The following is a 21672-nucleotide window of genomic DNA, read 5'->3' as shown; positions in this document are numbered from 1 at the left end:
AGAGAGAACAGTTCACAGTGGGTCTGGGCACCACATATTTAATGCAATTTCTTATTGTGGTAAGCCGCCAGCTATAAAGACCATTTGTTCTCCCCCCCCCTAGGACTCAGCCCATTTTTTCTTTTATGGATCTATCAGCTCAGTTCTCATTCAATTTAGTCTATGAAAATTCCAAGACTATTCCTCTTGAGGGTTTGAAAACAATTTTGGAATTCCAACAGTACAGAATGTCTTGTACCTTTCCCCCCTTGATTGTGATTCTGTTTTGTGATTTTGATTGATCTTCCTCCTTTTGTAGAGGAAATAAATAGAGAATTACTTCCTCTATAAGCTCAATTGTAGTCTTTTTCTTTAGGAAATCTTTTTCGCTTTATTGGATAGATCTTTATCCTTCCATATGTGCTGAAATACAATCTTTTCCTTCTTCAGATTTTTTTCTGAAGCCCTTGTTTTAAATCAGAACACAAACATAAGTTCAGACTTCGTTCAATTTCATCACTGTTTCTTAAAGAGACATCAGTCTAAGGTTTTATTTCTTTTTCCCCTTTTCATATTCTCATTTTACTAAGCTTTGCCTTAAGAACAATACCTGTTAAAGATTGCCCTTGAACTCCATCCGCTAGGTCCAAGTGAGAAACACTTTTTTAGATTTCTTTTATGGATCTGTCAGCTCAGTTCTCATTCAATTGGATGCTTTATATTTGCAGCCTTTGCTTTCTTAGCAAGAAATAGTCACTGATTCATTCATGGTGAGCAATCGACATTTCTCAGGGTACAGTTTTTGTAATCAGCCACTGTTAAGGAGATGAGCTTCCTTCCCCCATACCTGAACACACCACACAACCTCTGTGGTCATTTCCCTTTATTTCTTGACTCTTCATCCTGTAACGTCATGAGCAATCTCCTATTTGGTTACTCAGTAACATTTGGACATTGATCCGACAAAGCTCAATTTCCTTTAGCTCTTCAAAATAGGCCAGGTCAAGAAAAAGACATTCTGGAGATTTCAGGTACAGCTGAATAATTGTTATACTTGTCCATCTCCTTCTGAGTGCCAGAGGTAAATTCCTCTGGCTTTTTTCATTAATTTTTGTGAAGAATTCTGCAGAATTGATGACTATTTTGGAACATTACTGGGAGTTCCAGATCCTCTTCTATTTTTTTTACAAAATCCATTGTTATCCATTCTTATGCAACAAACTATTGTGGTTATACTTCTGTAAATAAATAGAAGGTAAATCTAAAGACTATTTAGTTATTGTAGTTGATATGTTAATAGAGGATGCATTGCAAAATGTGAATTATTATATTTCAGGCCTAAAGACCTAGACGAGCGCTTAGGGTATGGTTTGTGTGCAGAAGAACAAGATTTCCTAAGGAAGAGAAATAAATATGTGGCAGCTGCCCTCAAAAAGACTCTTCAGCTACAAAAAGAACTGAAGGATGATGAGGTAGGTCAAGCCGGGACGTACCCACTTTGTTTTATTGCACCAATAAGTTTAGAGCAAATTGCTAATTCCATTTATGAATTAGTGTAATATATTCTGGGGCAAATTGCCATAAACAGCAAAAACCACCCTTCTGTAGGTTCAGCAATGCCAAATATTAATGGATATGTAGAGAGAAGTCAAGAATAAAGGAGACAAAAGTGCCAGTAAGAAGGATATAGGATTTATTCTTTCAACTGGAAGAAAATAAGCTGATCATCCTGGCTGCTAAAAGCATAATTTGAATAGCAACTTATCTTTACAGCTGGGTACAAATGGGGTCAAGATTAGGTGAATTGGGTAGACAATTTCTTGGAATGTCTACAGGGAAAGGAGAACCTCTGCAACAGTTTCTCCAGGGCAGGACACCTCTTTTTGTTAGACAAGCAATCCTTGCTTACCTCCTTCCCTTTCCAGCGACCATTTGCAGATACAAAGGCACTGAAAAGTAACTTCACCATTGGGCTTCACATGACTGTTGCACAGTCCCCGGGGTCACATGATTGGGATTTGGTTGCTTTGCAACTGGTGGGCATTTATGCCCATGGCCACATGTTCATCATTTGTGTGCTTCACATCTGGCTTTTGAGAAGCAAAATCAATGGAGAATCTAGCAGTAAAAATCACAAGTCATGGTCATGTGATGTCATGCTTAGCAACTGTGCTGTTAACTATACTGTAGTACTATCACTGAAAAAGCTTCATAGCACTAATTCTTTCTGGATGTCTCTCCTTTGGTCCTAATTGAAGTGTGGGAAGATAAGGAAGCTGCCCAGCAGTGTAGAGACTGCTGGAGAGATGATTGCTCAATGAAGAATACACCATTCACACACACCCCTATGCAACCTCATAATTAAGTAGGTAGGAGAAAAAAACCACACTCCATTCACAAGCATTCTCCAATGTACAAGCATTTATTTTCCTTTCAAATAAATCTTAAAGTAACATTTCTTTTATCAACTCGAATGAGAACTGATAGGAAAAAAATACAAGACCATTTGCCTGTATAATTTCTGTCTTTTTTTATAAATATTTTATTGATTTTTAACTATAACAATGTCCAGTGCCTGGTGTACAGAGTGTTGTCTTGGTTTATATTTTAACAAGAAAAAAGGACAGTAATAATTAATTAACAGTCAATAATGATTAAATTTGTTAATTCCATAATTAATATATTAATTAATAATAGATTTCTTTGGTCTTCCCTTCTCCCATTTGTATTTTCCTTCTTCAACCTTAGCGAAAATATTATTCTTAATATTTTCAATATATATTTTATTTATTTATTTATTTTATTTTAATCCCATTTATATCCCGCCCTTTCTCCGAAGACTCAGGGTGGCTTACAATTTAAAGCACAAATCAATGTGCTTAGCAATATAAATGATTAGGTGTAGGCATTTTTTTATATTTATACAAAGAATAATAATTTATATAACAGTTTTTTCAGCTTATATTATTCTCATAACCATCATCTCATTATAATTTTTATAATTTTTGTTCGCTTAGATTCCCTTATATTCAATAAAATTCTTATCAGTCATAATTTCTTAATATTAGACATCTCATTGTCTAAATTTTCCCATTTAGGTACATCATCCCAATATTTTATGTCATGCATTATAAAAAATACTATACTTTTTATCTGCCTTATAGTATCTAGATCAGTGTTTTTCAACCTTTTTTGGGCAAAGGCACACTTGTTTCATGAAAAAAATCACGAGGCACTCCACCGTTTTCCGCACCGTTGGACCTCCCCACGGTCGCTACACGAACGGTCATAAGTCAAGGATGGCCTGTGTTCTCAAGGGGTTGGACTAGATGACCTCCAAGGTCCCTTCCAACTTCTTCTTCTTCTTATTATTATTATTAGTCTCTTTATTTCATTTTATTTTATTTTGGGGCTTTTGTTTGTTTTTGCTGTGAAGGAAAAGGAAAGCTTGCATTTCTTTTTAATTTATCTTTCTGTATTTTCTTTTTTCTCTTCTTTTCTTTCTTCCTTCCTTCCCTCCCTCCCTTTTCTTTCTTTATCTTCCTTCCTGCCTTTCTCTCTCCCACTTTCTTTCCCTCCCTCTCTCAATTTCTTGCTTTCTACTTGTTGTGGAAACTGGAAGCTACTTGCATTTCTTTTTAATTTTTCTTCCTGCTTTTTTTCCTTCCTTCCTTCCTCTCTCTCTCTCTTTCTTTTCTATTCTCCTTTTTTCCCTTCCTTTTTTCTTTCTTTCTCACCTTTACCATCAAAAGCACTTCACTCCAGAGGGAGGGGGAAACCCCAAAGGTTTTTAATTGCTTTGGTCCAAAGGACATTTTATTATGCAACGTATCAAAAGGACAGGTTAAAAAAAATCAGCCGTGTAATTTTTCAGACGCAAGTGAAGCCTCCAAGAGCGAAGCAGTCAGATCCCTCTATTTCGGGCTGGGGCGAGGGGTCGCGGCGAGCAAAGAAAGCGGAGCCAGGCAGCCGACCAGGCGGGAGTCTCGCATCCTCAGCCGCGCGGGGAGTAAGGAGTAAGCGGCGCGTGCTGGGGAAGAAGAGCTTTTTCGAACGTTGCAGGCAACCAACCACGCGACAGCTCAGGCGAGCCGGGCTAGCCGCCCGTCCGTCCTCTTCCGATAAGCGAGCCGGTCGCCTCTCCCCAGCTTCTCTCTCTTCAGCAAGAGACCTTCCGAAGCCAGAGAAGGGGGCGGAGCTACGCTGCCATGGAGCCCTGGTGCCTAGAGAGGTCGAGCCCACTTCTTTTCCCGGGCTTTTGCTTCCAGCGAAGTAGGGCCCGTCAGCTTAGTCAAGGCTCCGGTGACCAGCGCTCCCCGCCAGAGAGTCTTGCAGCGCCGCTCCGCCCGCGGCTGTTCCTCCTCCTCCTCCTCCTCCTCCTCCTCCGCCTCTCACCGCTGTCTCCTAGGTCAGTGTTTTTTCAATTTTTCCCATGGCACACCAGGCAACATCTCGCGGCACACTAGTGTGCCGCGGAACAGTAGTTGAAAAACACTGATCTAGATATAACATCCTTTTTAATCAGTTTATATTTTGCTTATATATTAATAAAAGTTACATCAATCTACTATTACAACATTTAATATATTATAAAAATACTATATTACTTAAATCTCATTATCCTTCTTGTTATAAGGCCCCTTTATGCTTGAACTTCTCTGTTCTTTTAGCCATAGTCAAACAAATGTTTATTCACGTAATAGTCCATCTGGTAGGGCGAGTCAAATCTCTTGTATCTGTCTCTGATCTTCTTCTTTTGCCAAGTAATTTTCCAAGTTGATGTAATCTGTTTACCCAACGTTCCTGTATTTTTACAAATATTGTTGGGAATACAAAAGATGAAGTAAGTAAGATAAATTCTTTCTGTCCCCCAAACTTTAATAGTTCCCCTAATAATTCTATTTTTCTTGTTGTATCAGAACCTTGTAGATTTTTCCTGTTTGTGTCAAACTGTAATTCTTTTCATTTGTTATTTCATCGATTTGATCATACTCTTCTAGTTTGTAATCTGCTGTCTGATTTGTTTGTTCCTTTGTTGTTATTTCCTGAGTATTTTTTAATTGTAGGTTTAGATTGGAAATATGCTTATTTAAATCCTCAAAGTTGTTTCGAATTTCATTGTGGTTTGAATCTATTGTCATTTGTATTTGTCCTAACATTACATATATTTCCTCTGGCAAAGTAGTTATCTTGCCTTGTACCAACAGGCTGAAAAATAGCTTTTATCCGTGGGCTGTTAGGCTTTTAAATGGGACATAATCTTATGCAGAATTGACTTGGGAGGCCGGTGTGTGGTGTAGTTGGTTCACATGGTGTGGTGGGATGGAGGGTTTGTTGTCACTGTGTGTTGGGGGGAGAGCGCAAGGGGGGGGGAGGCTCAGCTAATCTCAATGTACACATGTTGTACTTTGACAATAAAGGTTTATTATTTATTATTTTCTAGGCTAAGCCCTTCAGGAGAAAATATTGAATGTGGCATCCTGTCATTTTCTGATATGTATGTGATATCCATGTTGTCTCCCCCCTTCAAATCAACTTTCATCAATGTTTTAATTCAAAAGTCAATTTATTGTTCAGTCGAAATTTCAGATTCAGTATATTAAGCCACTTTAAATTCTGCAAATTCTCCTCTAAAAGATTAGCCCAAAAGCCAAAGTTTTTTCCCCCCTAAACAGTTCTTAGGTTTAAGCAACAGGCCAGGTGTTTTTTCCTCTCCTTTCAAACACTTTTACTCTTATAGCTGGCTCTTCCTTTGTTCCCAGCTGTCTTTAAGGTTATTTGCAATTCAAAGGAACAACTTTTTCTTTGTTTCTGGGCATTCTGCCAGTTTCTGAGTCCTTATTGTCAGTGTTCTATTCTTTGATTCTCCACTAGGTGTCAGCAGTTATTTTTTTTTCAGTTTTTCTTTCCATCAAAAAGTTATTTTTGTTATATATTTTTATAATTCCATCAGAAATTTTTAGGGTATGATCTTGACAGTTTTTTAGTTCCTAGATTTGTCCCCACTGAAATATTTTAAATCAAATTTTAGTATATCTCTTTCAACCTTTTATGTTAATTTGCCACTTCCATCTGTAAGGGAATGGGGATGTAATCCCCTCCCTTCACTTCTGGAGGTTTTTTTGCTTTGGGGATCTTTTCAAAGATTTAAATAGTAGATAGAAGAAAGAAGATCAGTACTCTCACAAGCATGCTGTTCACCGATGTTTAAGTTCGTGCTCTGGGACTTCGGCTGCAAGCAACTTGGTCTAGACACTCACACTAGCCTTCCTCCTGTTGGGTTTGGAGAGCTTTCCCCGGATCAAACGAAGCGATTGCCATTGCTTTGTGATCGATGGGGCACCCCTCATTCACAGTCACTTCTCCGGGGCAACTTTGGACCCATCTAGGGTCCCCCAAGCAGGAAGAAAATAGCCATGGGAAGCAGAGGTCCGCTCTCGCGCGGCCATGCACTGCAGATGCAAAAACTGGTAGTCATTTCTGTCAATGCCTACAATTAGAACTTGCCTATGGTACATCTGCTCAACCTTCTCAATTTTAAGATTTTTTTTCCTCTTGGAGCTATGACTAGCAGCTTACTCTGCCATTTTGTCCTATATAGGTACCAGTAATTGCAATAATGACAACTGGTGGTGGAACCAGATCCTTTACAGCAATGTATGGAAGCCTTCTGGGTTTGCAGAAACTGAATCTATTAGACTGTATTACATACCTTACGGGTTTATCTGGCACAACATGGTAAGGAGGATTTTCTTTTCATTTACTATCTTTCATGACCCACCCATTATATAATGTATGTGGCATACCAATGTTGCAGGAAAAGTTCAGAACAATATGCAAGACAAGGATTATTAAAAACTTTGCATACCACAACCTCCTAAATGAGAAATGAATTTATATAACCTCCACCTTTCCCATGAATAAAACTAATGATTTAGCTGGGATGGGTTTGGGCAAGAAACATATATGCCACTTTTACTTTAAAATTATTTTAAGTAAATGTAATTAAGTTTTAACCTACAGTATTTTTCAAAAGGACAATGACAGAAGTTTACAACTTCATAAAGAACATTCCATTTAAATTAACCCTTTTTTACTGGTTAGACTTACAGTTAACAACAGTTTGTAGTTGAGATGGATGTGCTACAATGATGCTCAGTGTAAAAATATTCTTAGGGGCAAAATATTCAGTAGAGAACCAACCACCCATTTCTCACTGCATCCCCTCTTAATGACAGTTTTCCCCTCCTCGTTTTCCCACCCATTAAAGTTAATGACCCAATAATTACCATTATCAACTTAAATAGAAAGTACTATGATATTCAAGGGACAATGTTATGTGGCATTTCAGATACTATATTTTGAATTCTGCCCCCTCCATGTGGGAAACCCTGGATCACTGTCCTCACTACTCAGAAAGCCCTGTTGAAGAAGAAAAACAGGAGAATATTATTGTATATTGTTATTATTAAAATAATAATAATAATAATAATAATAATAATAATAATAATAATAATAATAATAATAATAATAATAATAATAAGTTGGAAGGGACCTTGGAGGTTATCTAGTCCAACCCCCTGCACAGGCAGGAAACCTTATACCATTTCAGGCAAATGGCTGTCCAGTCTCTTCTTAAAAACCTCCAGTGTTGGAGCATTCACCACCTCTGGAGGCAGGTTGTTCCACTGGTTAATTGTTCTAACTGTCAGGAAGTTTCTCCTTAGTTCTAGGTTGCTTCTCTCCTTGACTAGTTTCCATCCGTTGCTTCTTGTCCTGCTTTCAGGTGCTTTGGAGAATAGCTTGGCTCCCTCTGCTTTGTGGTAGCCCCTGAGATATTGGAACACTGCTATCATGTCACCCCTCACTCTTCTCTTCGTTAAACTACACATACCCAATTGTAGCCCAAATTATATTTAAACCTAGCAATAGTGTCACTGTCTCTGAAAGTAAGGTTACTATGCTGTTAGTTCTGTGTTACTCTTACATTTTATTGTTATTATTTTCAATAAAACGTAGGACCATGTGTAAATTATATGAAGATCCTGACTGGTCACAGAAATACCTGGAAGATGCCATTAACAAAGCCCGAAGACAAGTGACCAAATCTAAATTTAACTGTTTTTCCATTGATAAATTGAAGTATTATTATGATGAACTAAGCCAAAGAATCAAAGAAGGACATAGCACTTCCTTTATAGACCTCTGGGGCCTTGTCATTGAATCCATGTTCCATGATGAGGTAATAAGCCTTCATATTAATTAATTGGGAGATCTATGCAATCGATGTATGCTTTGAAAAAGAAATAGTCTAATAGGAAAGTCCTTCTTCATATATTGTGCAGTTGTTTATGGAAGTGAGGTAAGTCATGTAACAAGCTGAGTGGCTTTTCAAAGTGGACGATAACATATGAAAAATTCACCTCTCAGTGATTATTAACCACATATACTTATATTCAGGATTAAAAGTTGCATGTGTGGGTAGTTAGAGAAGGCAGTTGACCTACACATTCTGCTTTTGGACAACCTGGAAATATCTGCTCTTTGTAGGAACTGGGATGTTTTGTTAGATGATCTTTATATTTGGCATAGCAAGGCTCTTCCAGTGTTCTTACATGAGGATTAACATAGATATGTAGCACGTGTAAGTTCCTATACACATGTAAATCTTCCCCTATTCCACTCCATCTTGCTTATGGTCTAGCAAACAGAGAAGAACTCTAGATATCTTTGTTAGCTTAAAATTCATAGTGAGTTCTCTGATAAAACTGGTACATCTATGGACAACTGCTGGTCAACATACATATTTTTCTCCCTCTGTCAAAGAAAGACAATCACACTCTTTCTGATCAGCGCATGGCTGTGAATGAAGGCCAGAATCCTTTCCCTATTTACTTGGCAGTCAACCTAAAAGACAACTACAGTGCTCAAGATTTTAAAGGTAATGCTGTATTAAACTCTGATATATGCCGGTACTGAGTCATATTATTCTGTATTAACATTTTAATTGTTTAATACTAAAATCTACATAGGTGAGAATTTTTTCACCTTAGACAGGAACGAATTCCCAGAGAAGAGAACAAGTGCCTAGATACAATAAAATTCCCACTCCCAGGGTAAAACAAATAAAAAAAGAACAGCTTATGTGCTTTGGTTAATTTTGTAATTGAGAATGTCTGAGATATATTAATGGCCATCTTGTGCTTCCAGAATGGCTAGAATTCACTCCTTATGAGGTGGGAAGTATAAAATATGGTGCCTATATTCGTTCAGAAGATTTTGGGAATGAATTTTTCATGGGACGACTGATGAAGAAGTTTCCAGAAATTCGGATCTGCTTCATGCAAGGTAAATAAATAAGTAAACCGTACCATAAACAAAAGGAAGTTATTGTGCAATGTTGTAAGTTGCCTACATTACTTTTTTCAAGAATCAATCAATCAATCAATCTATCTATCTATCTATCTATCTATCTATCTATCTATCTATCTATCTATCTATCTTTCTATATTACTCAGTGATGCTGGGTGGCTTACAAACAGTAAAAAACCCAATATAAAAGAATAAAAACCAGTAACCCCTGACTCCCCAATCCCCTTTATTTAGACGAGCCTAAACACACTGCAGCAAACTAAAACAGCAGAAAAAGGAAATAAGCAACTATATGACATATTCCAACAAAATGGATATCCATGCAACTTTATTAAAAAGTCCTTGAGTACTCCACCCAATATAGCACAACCAACACAAACCCTAAAAAGAATTACACTGCTCAGTGGGTTAGGACACTGAGCTTGTCGATCAGAAGGTTGGCAGTTTGGTGGGTTGAATCCCGAGTGCCGCGTAACAGAGTGAGCGCCTGTTACTCGTCCCAGCTTCTGCCAACCTAGCAGTTCGAAAGCATGTAAAAATGCAAGTAGAAAAATAGGGACCACTACAGTGGGAAGGTAACAGCGTTCCGTGCGCCTTTGGCGTCTAGTCATGCCGGCCACATGACCATGGAGACATCCTCAGACAAGCGCTGGCTCTTCGGCTTTGAAATGGAGTTGAGCACTGGCCCCTAGAGTCGGAAACGACTAGCACGCATGTGCGGGGGAACCTTTACCTTTACCTTACATCAAAAATATCTCAGAAACCATCAACAGACTAGTACAACCACATGGAATCAGCATAGCACACAAGCCAAATAAAGCCCTTCAAAACATCCTAAGCAGACCAAAAGACTTAACAACCCCAGAAGAAAAAAAAAACAGGTGTCTTCTACAACATACAATGTAAAGACTGCAACAACCACTATGTAGGACAAACAGGCAGAAGACTGGCAAAATGCATCCACGAACACCAACTAGCAGTCAGAAGACATGATGAAAATTCTTTAATTATGCAACATATAGACAGATTTAGCCATCGTTTGAATTGGGAAAATGTGACTATCCTAGACCAAGCCAAGTCCAAAAAATGACAAGGAATTTCTAGAAGCACAACACTCTGACAAATCAGCCATCAATAGACACATAGACATTAACTAGATATACAGACTATGCAAAAGAGACTATCACCCAGGCCAAAAAGGAAGAAAAAGACCCAGGGACCTCTCCACCAACAATCAGCACCCAGATCAGCATAGATTAACTCCAAGGTTAACATCAGACCAGCAATCAAGTAAACAATACTCCAATCAAGAAACTGCCAAAGAAGCCAACAGCAAACAGCCCAATCAAAGAATTTCTAAGGCCACCCCCACCAACACTGACAGGCAAGCCACTAGAATACAAACTAACAGCAAACAGCACTCCTTATTAGCACTGATGATGTTACCTAGTTTGGAGAATGAAATGTCTGCAAGAAAACAAGCACACTCAGAGAGCACCAAGGACCTCTCATGTCAAACCCGAGCTACAAATATTCTCCTTTATTAGTCCCCACTGTTTTTTCCTTCACCAGTCATTAAAAAAAAACTTATCCATTTCACCATAACTGTATTGTTTATTAATTGGTACCTGTGATTGAATACTATTGTGCGTGTAATTGCATGTCCGTATTTGGAAATTCTTCATTCAAGACTCCACAAACCATATTTGGGTTTTGTAATGAAACACGGTTATTGAAAAAACTGCATCTGTACACAGGCTGAACAATTTTTCCTTTTCCAGGAATGGGAGTCCTGAGGTAATGCATGGATTTATTGTTTTCTGGATGTTTTCAGGAGTTTTCTATAAGTATCTGAAGTGGTTACAAGGATTACTGACTTTGTTTTTCTAATTGATCAAGTTATAAAGCAAGCCTTTACGGTTATGTAAAATATATTTGTGTCACCCAACAATTCTCGGTTAGAAATATCTGGAAAACTCAGAATGTGGATAAAAGCTGAAAGCTGAAACTTTAAGTGCAGTGGAAATGAAACAATTTCATTTCATTTTGACACTATCAATTAAGACTTTATTTACATTTATTAAAATTATTTAAATTTATTTGACAGGTATGTGGAGCAGCATATTTTCTTTGGATATACTCTATTTCTGGAATATAGCTTATGACTCAGAAGACTTCTGGTATAGATGGACAAGAGACAGAATACAAGACATTGGTAAGCTGTTTTCTTTTTTCCCTTCTTGCCTTTCCTGGTTTGTAAATTTGTTATTGTTTATTAAGATTAATGAGTTCATCCCAGTTAAGAAGGGACATTTTCTGTATGAAGTTATTGTTTTTAGTTTAGATAAGTTTGAAAATGCTTGCAAAGTTGCCCCCATTATTTTGACAAGTAGAATGAAATACCCAGTGCTTTTCATGCCTAACCCACAATGATGTTTTTAAACTTTTTTTTTAAAATCTCCAGATATAGCCAGAATAGATAAGACAATTGTTTGTTTAAAATATGTTGCTTAAATTAGCTTTTCTTAACCAGATGCTTTTCATGCAGTCAGGGAATTTTGGAAACTAAGTCCCAACACACTTGGAAGAGGAAGCTCCATAGAAGGAAACTGATATATAATTTTGCAGCAAAGGTTGTTATCCAAATATATCTTGGGTTTTATTCCCAAGTCATTACAGTTTAAATGTATGCCCTTCATCAGCCAGTGATAAACCATGGTTTGCCAAGGTTGTGAGCCTGTCTTTCCCAACTTGTCTTTTTGACGATGCAACATTTAACTGGATATGCTAAAGATGATTATGAGGCAACCTCTTCTCTTCATATTGCATGTTTGCTAGAAAAGCCATGTTCATCTAGTAATGCTATTTTAGAGACTCTGGTTTTTTTTTGGATGCCATAGGCAAATTACCAGGAATTTGACAATTAAGTTATAGTCTGGCTGGTCAATTTGGAAAACCCATAGTAACAATAGTTTCCCCATCCACCTTCACATCTATCTTTCTCTGTGAAAGTCCATGACTCTCCATGTTTTTTTGCCACTACACTTTGCAAATAAATATGTAAATATTTGCATGTGAACATTGAGAACCGTCCTTCTGCACAAAACTTTGCCATAAGCTGTTGGACCTCTTATTAGCTGTGATCTTATTGGTGCCCACATTCATAAACCTGAGTAGACTCAAAAGGCATGAACAGTTCTTTCTGTCTTTTACAGATGATTCTCTTCTACCTTCAAAGCCACATGAGCTGGACTCTCGCCTACTCACTTACCCAAGCCAAATTTCCTCTACTTTCCGAGATGTCTTAACTGGGCGCCCAACAATAGCAGAATATCCTAATTTCCTGAGGGGCTTTCAGTTTCATGATGAATACTTGAAGAATGTCCATTTTTCTGCATGGAAAGGCACAGTAATAAACTTATATTTGTGATTTTTCTTGGCTTTACAAAGTGTTCTTGGTATCACACTTAATTAGGATGTAGCTACCTGGTTCCAAACTTCTGAATGATAATCTTTTCTTTCCACATTTCACTAAGGACAATGGATAATGTAGCTTAGAATCTACTAATTAATTCACTTCACAAGACCTAATGGAAGGATTGCTTCAATCTGAACCTGGCCACCTGCTTCACCAAAGACATTTTGGAAGTGGAATGGCAGAACATATATATTGTTTTAAATGAAAAATAAGTTGAGGCATGTATGAGTATGAAAGCACAACAATGTTGGGTTACTTTGCATCTTTTTCTGCTTCTGTTTAGATGACACAGTATTTTAATTGCACATGTTGTTTGTGACCACATTTGTGCTTTGTGGGAATATTTGCAGGGTATTATTTTAAAAGTCAAGTTGGCGCAACACATTAAAAAAATAGTTGCAGCTCCCAGTGCACTGTGGTAGCTGTCATCTTTACTTTTTTGGTTTGTACTTTAACAACAACAACAACAAAATCCCTAGTACTTTAGATTTGTCTTCAGTATGAGAAGCAGGTGCTATCAACAGCATTCAAAAACAGTATCTACATGCTTATTTTCTACAAAACCCTTTCCCAATTTTTCAGGATTGAAAATCGAAACTTCTGCTGGTTAACTCTAACTTTTTCACTTGAAAAGTTGGGTTAAAAAATTTCAAAATAAATAATTGAAATTGAAACACTAGATTTAATTTACAAACAGTATATTATAGTTATACCTATAAGATGAAATCAAAGTGTCATTTATTAAATAAACTGATATCAGTAAAAATATCCAGTTGTCCTCCAAGGAAGGGCTTTCAATTAATATAAGTGTCTTTAGGATATAGAAGTACACAAATCTATCTGTGGCATTTCCAGGCAGGGCTACAAATTCTTGCTTAAAATCTTGGAGAACCTCTACAGGTTAATATCCATATTATCAACTGATGGATCAATTATGTGATTTACTAAAACACCATTTCCTGTATTCATACATGCACAAGTTCCATTGGGCTGACAGATAATTATGTTTGCTGAATTGTATTTGATTTAGTCAGGGCACAATTTTCTGTTCAGGTCTTGGCTTCAGAACTCAACTCTTAAGGTTAGATTTCTGGGTTTACACAAACCTAGATGACTATTCAGTAAGGAGTTTAATGTTTCCATTTTGTTTATTTGTTTGTCAAATTTGGAAACACCTATCTCCCTCGTATTTATCTCTTTGTTTCCATCTAAGAACAGAACAGAATAAAAGAGTTGGTAGGTACCTTGGAAGTCTTCTAGTCCAACCCCTTGCTCAGGCAAGAAACCCTATATAATTTCAGACAAATGGTTTCCTAATCTCTTCTTAAAAACTTCCATTGTTGGAGCACCCACAACTTCAGGAGGCTATATATAAATAAATATCTAGATTTTTACATCCCATTTTCAAATGCAGTCCTAGACAATCAGAGATCCTACCAACAAATTGAATTAGGTTTCTTTTAGGGCCAGTTGTAGTAGAAAACTGAGTTTTATTGTGAGTGTTGAAATAAAATGTCATTTCATTTGGCTTTTAGATGTAGTGTAGATCAGAAAGTACCATCTTGTCCTTCAAATTACATAGCAAAACTGAAGCTTTTTCTAATTAATATTGTAATTCTATAGATAGCTGGAATAGAGAGAAAAGACAGATACTTGCCATCTAGAATTTGTTCTAAGCATAGTCAATCCATAGACGCTTGTTCAAACAGTTAACTATAGATCCTGTTACGACATTACGTACTTCAAGAGTGCTTTAAGGCCTATAGAGGACTATTGCTGAGTTGACTGATTCTAGCCTAACTCCTTGAGGCACCTCCTCTAATCAAGCTCTATTTGTTTTAATAACATGTTTTCATGCTGATAATAAATAAATAAATGGACCTAATAACTGATGTGTGTATTGTGTTCCTCTTCCAAAGATGCTACTCTTTAAGAAATATTGTTGTTTAAAATTGCAGGACTTGGGAACTGCAAAAGAAACATAATAAATGTGAAATTTGGAAGGGAGGAGAGGGAGTACCTATTTCAAACATCTATTAAATATATTGATTTAAATTCTAGAACACAGTTAGGCAACTTGGCAGCTCAGAAGCACGTGATGGTGATAAAAACTTCTCCCATAAACAATTAATTTTTTAAAATTTGGGGTGCATCCTCTGGAGATCTCCAGAAGCTTTACTACTTTAAATATGGAAAGAGGAGAACATTATTTAAATAAAACATAGCTGGAAAATAACTGCATTTACTACAATGAATTTTAAGGTATAAGTGTAAATAAAATGAAGCTGTTGTCTTACCACTCCTGTTATTTTTTTAGTATATGTTTTGAGCACTCCTTGAAAGCTACATGCAGCCACTGTCCCAAAAGAAGTTGCATATTCTTGCTAGAGAAAGCTGACTGGAAATCTTTGCTTTTCAGATTCTGTGCTGGACTCTCAACCTAACCTTTTAATGGAAACAGCAGAGCAACCTTTGTCTCTGGTGGATACTGGGTTTTTCATCAATACAAGCTACCCACCTCTTTTAAAATCAGCGAGGAGAGCGGATGTTATACTACATTTAAATTATAGTGGAGGAGCACAAACGTTTGTAAGAGACAACCCTGCCTTTAATTTTTTTGCATTTCAGTACTCTCTGAACTCCAGGCTATTTCAAGAGCACTCTAACCACCTAAGAGATATATTTGCCTCTTTTGTACTAACAAATTAGCATAAGTTATGTAAGTTTTTTTAAAAAAATAAAATGGTTTCATTGCTTTGGATTATTGTTTATTTTGGGAAAGATTAATTATTTTAGTGATGAATGTGGCTAGCACAGAGTATATTAATTCTAAATAATATAGTTGTTTTTTTCCTGTAAAAATTTTATGAGTTGGAATTTCTATGGAACTTTGTTTTTGTGGGTGTCATAAGCAATGCTTAGAAAGCTCTATGGGATTGGATTTGCAACCCTTGCAATTCTGGATTGCAAGCAGTGTATTATAATTCATCATCTGTTTTTCTTGTCTTACTATACTGTAACCTTAACCTTGTAGCCTCCTATCTATCAAATATGGATTATATATATCAATTATTATTCCTACAAATGGTACAAATATTGCAGTTGTTCACTGTGGACTGTATATCTTTGAAAATATTGAAAAATATTCAAGTTTTTGAGATCTTCAGTAAAGATGTTCCAGACAGTAATGATGTTACCGTTTGTTTTACTTACGTTGCACAGATCCTAGCATATAATTTCCAAGTTTCTAAATATTTATGCAGTTTTTTGGGTGCTGAGTTCATGTAGTATTTGTAGTTTATACTGTATTATGATCAACAATCCACTTTAAGACATTAACTCACATAAAGCAGAATACTCAGTAAATACAGTAATGACATGATTACTATATGTCATTATAGTATATAATGACATGTTTAACCACTACCACAGAAAACTAAGACCCAGTTTTGATAAAGCTGATAATACTAGTATTTGAATCACAAATTAGAAACTTTTTGTAATAATGGCCTGTTTATCTTAGATACTGATAGAGATGTGCCAAAATGAGAGAATTCTATATAATACCAGACAAAATGTAGCACCAGATCTTTATATTCTCTGTTTATTCTAGTATTTTTTGATACTTGACTTTGACACTTTTTGATAATTTATTCACACAGAATCTGGACCAGTTTTCAAAATACGTCTCAGAGCTGGGGGTCCCATTCCCCAAGACAGAGATCAGTGAAGAAGACAAAAACAACCTGAAGGAGTGTTACGTTTTTGAAGACATAGAAAACACATCTGCGCCTTTAGTGCTATTTTTCCCCTTGACCAATGATACTTTCAGAGCATTTGAAGCACCTGGTAAGTTCTGAAAGAATATTTTGCTTCCCAGCATGGAATAATAAGATAGTTATTAACTTCTTAAGATCATCCAAACCTATCTACTATACTTAGGCATTCATTTTATTCATTACTCATATTGTGATCCACTGTATCTGAAAGATGAATTGACCATGTGTCACCTGCATTTTAGCAGGTAATAAAATAATTGTTTTTGGCTTTATTGGCTTCATTATGCAGGCAATCTTCCAATTAATAATGTAATAATGGTACACAATCTGACTTCATGTGTCATATTTCATGTAATGCTTTGTTTTATCTATGTTTTTGTTGAACAAGCTAAGTCATCATGTATAAGTCATAAGCTGTACTTGATAAATGATAATAATCGGGTATCATCCTAAACTTAACATCATCCTAAATTTAATTTGCTAATCAAGCAAGTCTTTTTCATTTCCCTCTTTTTGTTCCTAATTCTTCATTGATTAATATAATGAAAAGGAAAAACACTTTTGATAAAGCAATTTAAGAATTTTCTTGGACGCTTGAAGTTTATTATGTCAAATGTTGGCATTGTTGAGTTGAATCTTTTCTCTTCACACACACTTCTCTATTTTTATCATTTCAAGGTGTTGAGATTATACCATTAAAATATATATCCAAAAGTCTAATGTGATTGTTTTTACTACTGAAGCAAATATGCCTTAAGCTTTATATATTGAGTAGACTGTTGATATATACATGATACATACATGACCTTAACCATAACCTTGTAAGCAATAAATGTGGCATCTAATGGTGACTTTCTTCTTCCCCCTTCATCAAAAGTTCTGCAAAAGGGTTCCATTTTCAAACTTTTCCAAAAATTGTGAGGGAGGGTACCATTCATATTTCTGGAGATACAAAGCTGTCGTGTTATAAGAAATAGGAAATTAGAGAAAATGCTGCCATTCCTTATTGTATTGCTCTTAGGGAGATAGCTTCAGCATCCCCATTCTGACTGAATGTAATGAAAGAATTGGTTTTACTTGCAGTCTTTCAGATACCCAAGTATCATGGAATTTTCTAGGAACTGGAACAGTGGCTACAAAATATTACAAGGCCAAAACGTCTTATCAGTCAATTGGACAGCAATACCCCCCCAACATAAAAGCAGTTGGTTCAAAGGGGTCAAAGAGACCTGTCTTAATATATTTTCTGATAATTAGGGTGTTGAACAAAAGAGTTCTTGTTTCCTAGATTCTGTAACCTAAACCCTTTACTTTCAATAAATCTGACTAATGAAACTCTATGAGTAGCTAGGGTTATGAGTTACATGCTTAACAACAGAGAATAGGTGCTATCTATGATCATTGTGGGTGAGTTTTGATGTGATTCCATAGTTCTGTGTACTGTTACAGAAAACTAATTTATAGGATCTCAATATTATATTTATACAAGAGAACTAAATAATAAGTAGTATTTAAATAAGGCCAATGGTACTAAACTTATCATATTCAAGTGACTGGTTTGACTGAATCTTTGCAATCATATCCCAGATCAACCTTCCCTGAGCAGAAATAGAATTGAAATCTAATAATCTGAAAGGTACCAGATTGGAAAAGTCTATCTTAAATCTATGCTTTATTGATGGAAGTGTTGCCTTTTTTTTATAGGTGTGGAACGCTTGTCTACTAATATGGAAGAGGGCAATGTGGATGTCTCCAGCTTCTTTTCCCCATTTGGTACAAGGGAGGTGAGCTTTTCAGAAGACAATTTTGACAAGCTGGTGAAATTAACAGAATACAACATCCTCAACAATGAAAGCAAAATCATTGAAGCCTTTCATGCTGCAGTGCAGAGGAAAAAATATCAGAAGAACCAGAAGAAATAGATACCAGTAATACAAGCTGTGGTATTAAACACAGTTCCAAGATACACACCTATAAATTTAGGAGTAAATATAGTGTCTAATATAATTATGTTAATGGCTGTAACTGGTAGACTTCTAAATAAAATGCATTTTTTTAAAAAAAAGAGCTTCTGATTTAATTATTTAGCTGAGATTGATGGTCACGCTGCCTTTTTAGTTGCATAGATCTGACTCTTCCTTTCTGTTTTTGACCAATGTTATTTTCCTTCCTGTCTCTATTTGCAGTTAGCAGAGCTTACTCTGGACTACTTTGATACTTATTTGATTAATTGATTAATATAATTGATTAATTATATTCTGATAGAATCTCCCAACATCCAATGGTTCTATAACATATGCAGAGAGAGAACAAAAATAAATATGAGCCAATTTGGTGTAGTGATTAAGGCATCAAGCTAGAAACCAGAAGATTGTCAGTTCCAGTCCTGCTTTAGGCACAAAGTCAGCTAGGTGATCTTGGGCCAGTCACTGTCTCTCAGTCCTAGGAAGGAGGCAATGGCAAACCAATTCTGAAAAACCTTGCTCAGAAGAGCAGAAACACTCTAAGGCAGTGCCTTATATCCCTAACTCCTGTATGTGGCCCAGTAACATAGCCACTTTAAATGATATATAAAAAAACTTAGAGATATAAGAAGACCAGGAAAGTGCAGCATCCCATCCAGGTCTTGACAAAGATCATCCAAGAGACAGCCAAAACCATCTCAGTTTGATACTTGGGCCTGATGAAAAAGAATAAATTAATCCACTTTTTCTAGGGTGCTGTGAAGCTTATCTGCCACTAATGTCTCATCCCTTCCACCCCAGTCTAGTGTTTCTCAATTAGATCAAAATATGATTTGACCACAGCAAAAAGGTAGTGGAAATCCCTTTTCTCTCAAAATAGAACCTCAGCTCCACCCAAAAAAAGGGAAAAAAAAGACAAGGTGTAACATGTGGCCTTCATCTTTCAGGCTTAGATGTTATCAGAATCATGTCCCCAAACCATAGAGGATGAAGTCCTTCACAAAGGACACTAACCCAGAGACCATCTGCAGCAATCCATGAAGAGTTCTGTCAGGCAGCAGGAATGGCTGGGACACCAGCAGAATCTCAAGTTCCTCTCTACAACCCAACCTATCATATAGACTTTCACATTCTGTCTGGTGGGAACAGAGTAATTAACTATAGGTAAAGTGATTTGTTATTGTATCCTACCAACTCCTGTTGAGCCTGCTGAAGGATTTGGTAGATTTCAGTCAAGGCAACATGATAGCCACTTTTGGTAATGCATGTCACCTCAGCTGCATCCACTAGTAAGTGATGGATAGAGGTGGTCTTGTTACAAACAAACCTGACATTAAACACCAGTACTTTGAGGCCAAGATCTCCAGCAATTTGGCAACCTGTTTCTAGAATGGAGCCCATAGAGGGGAAGTCAGGATAACCAACCACTAAATTGGAGGTCACCCTATTCTCATAGTGACGACCATGATAAATGCCGAATGATGGTATACGTCTGCACAACTTAGTAGCAAGGACAAAAAAACCATGTGCATGGTACCTGAGGATGCAGGATTGTTAATATTAAAGATTTCTGCCCAGGGGCACTGTGCCTTGTGTATTTATTTTATTAGGAATTGATATTTAAAAATATGACTCCTGAAACCTCATCTTGCAAAGCTAAAAGGAGATATTATTCAGGAAGAATGACAACAATTTTATTGTCTCTTTTGAAAAACAACACGGGACTCCTGACTATGATGAGATATAACTAACTATTGTGTCACCTAGTGATTGGTGTATGTAATGACACTATCCACAGGAATATTTTCACCCCACTGTCATTTTTGGTACAACTAGTTTGGCAGGTTTTTCAAACATTCCCAAACTTTAAAACAAACAAGGTACAAACACAAGAGAAAGTGAAGACATTTTGCTACTGTTATTCTATCTTCAGCTGTCTGAAAAAGTAATCCTCTATTTCCAGCTTAGGGGGAAAAAAAGATAGTCTTCCAGGCTAGATACAAACCAATCTTTGCTGCAATCTTTTCTAATTTTTCAGAAGGTGCTTGTATCCTTCAGTCAGTTTTGACTTTCTTTTAACTTCTTTCACACCTTTGATTCTAGTTTTCACAGTTGGTATAGGCAAGAATATGCCACATACATCATTAGAGTTCTTTGCCTGGATACCCTGTCTAGAATTCCATTCTTAGGTTAAGGAAAATCATCACCTTCTTTATTGTAGCTATTTTCCACCTGATTTTGGGTATATGAAATGAGAGAGATCATTTTGTATGTTGTTATTTTGTTCAGTTTCTAGTTGTGTCTAAGTTGTGTCTGGCTCCCTGTGATCCCATAGATCACAGCATGTCAGGCTGCCTGTCTTCCACTGTCTCCTGGAATCTATGATAATATCTAACATCTCATCTTTTATTGTCCCCTTCTCCTTTCGCCTTCAATCTTTCCCAACCTCGTAGTCTTTTCCAACAAGGTTTAAATGACACTGCACAAATGTCTGTTTGATGAAGCCTCTGATCGCTATATGGCCTTCCTGCGTGGTCCTGTTTCTGCTGTACATGTGAACTTTAGTTGCATTGTTGTTGAATGAAATAAAGTGGGAAGGAACCAAAAGCAGAAGAGAAGGTGAAACAACATACCATCTCTATGGTATCAAAAATAAACCAGTTTCTAGATTTCTATTTCCTGAGTTCTTGAAAGCTGTCTGGAGGACTCAAGCTCTGTCCCTTTTGTAGTTTATTGTGTCCTTGAGTGCACATTTGAAAGGGATGGAACTTGCATCATGATGGTGTGATGCTGCTTTTGTCATTTTAAGGAAAGCATTGGATCCTTTTGTCACCTCTGAGCTAATATTGATTTTGGAAGTCTTCCTGAAGCATATGTAAGTTCTAAAATGTCTAAGTTACTTAATGTATTACCTGATCTGGTCTTTACCTAATACCACCAATGCTTACCAGAAATTGTAATGAAGTAAAGTGATATACAATATAAGAGTGCATTGACATAAGTATGAAGAATAGGGATGTCCATCCTTTTCTTGAGTTGACCTCATGAAGAGCCAATTGGGCCTCCTCTTCTAGCAGGCCAACTGCTTCCACCATCTCCA

The 21672-nt window shown here is 36.7% G+C and overlaps 1 protein-coding gene across 1 annotated transcript in view; it reads left to right on the top strand.

Moving 5' to 3' along the window:
* The window catches only part of LOC308666785 (cytosolic phospholipase A2 epsilon-like), a gene marked incomplete at both ends in the record, with an annotated part of 55777 nt that extends 37247 nt beyond the window's left edge, over nt 1-18530 (top strand). The window contains 10 exons of the mRNA XM_081325712.1: nt 1316-1451; nt 6581-6717; nt 7999-8221; nt 8806-8920; nt 9190-9327; nt 11459-11566; nt 12567-12755; nt 15249-15418; nt 16492-16678; nt 18313-18530. Coding sequence (XP_081181838.1) covers nt 1316-1451; nt 6581-6717; nt 7999-8221; nt 8806-8920; nt 9190-9327; nt 11459-11566; nt 12567-12755; nt 15249-15418; nt 16492-16678; nt 18313-18530 — 1621 coding nt within the window. The remainder of the gene's footprint in view (nt 1-1315; nt 1452-6580; nt 6718-7998; nt 8222-8805; nt 8921-9189; nt 9328-11458; nt 11567-12566; nt 12756-15248; nt 15419-16491; nt 16679-18312) is intronic.
* Nucleotides 18531-21672: the final 3142 nt, after the last annotated feature.

This window comes from Vipera berus (assembly GCF_964194415.1).
Source record: "Vipera berus genome assembly, chromosome: 1".
In the NCBI taxonomy this organism is placed as follows: Eukaryota; Metazoa; Chordata; class Lepidosauria; order Squamata; family Viperidae; genus Vipera; species Vipera berus.
The sequence above is the reverse complement of the archived record's forward strand: the minus strand, read 5'-3'. Positions and strand labels throughout refer to the sequence as shown.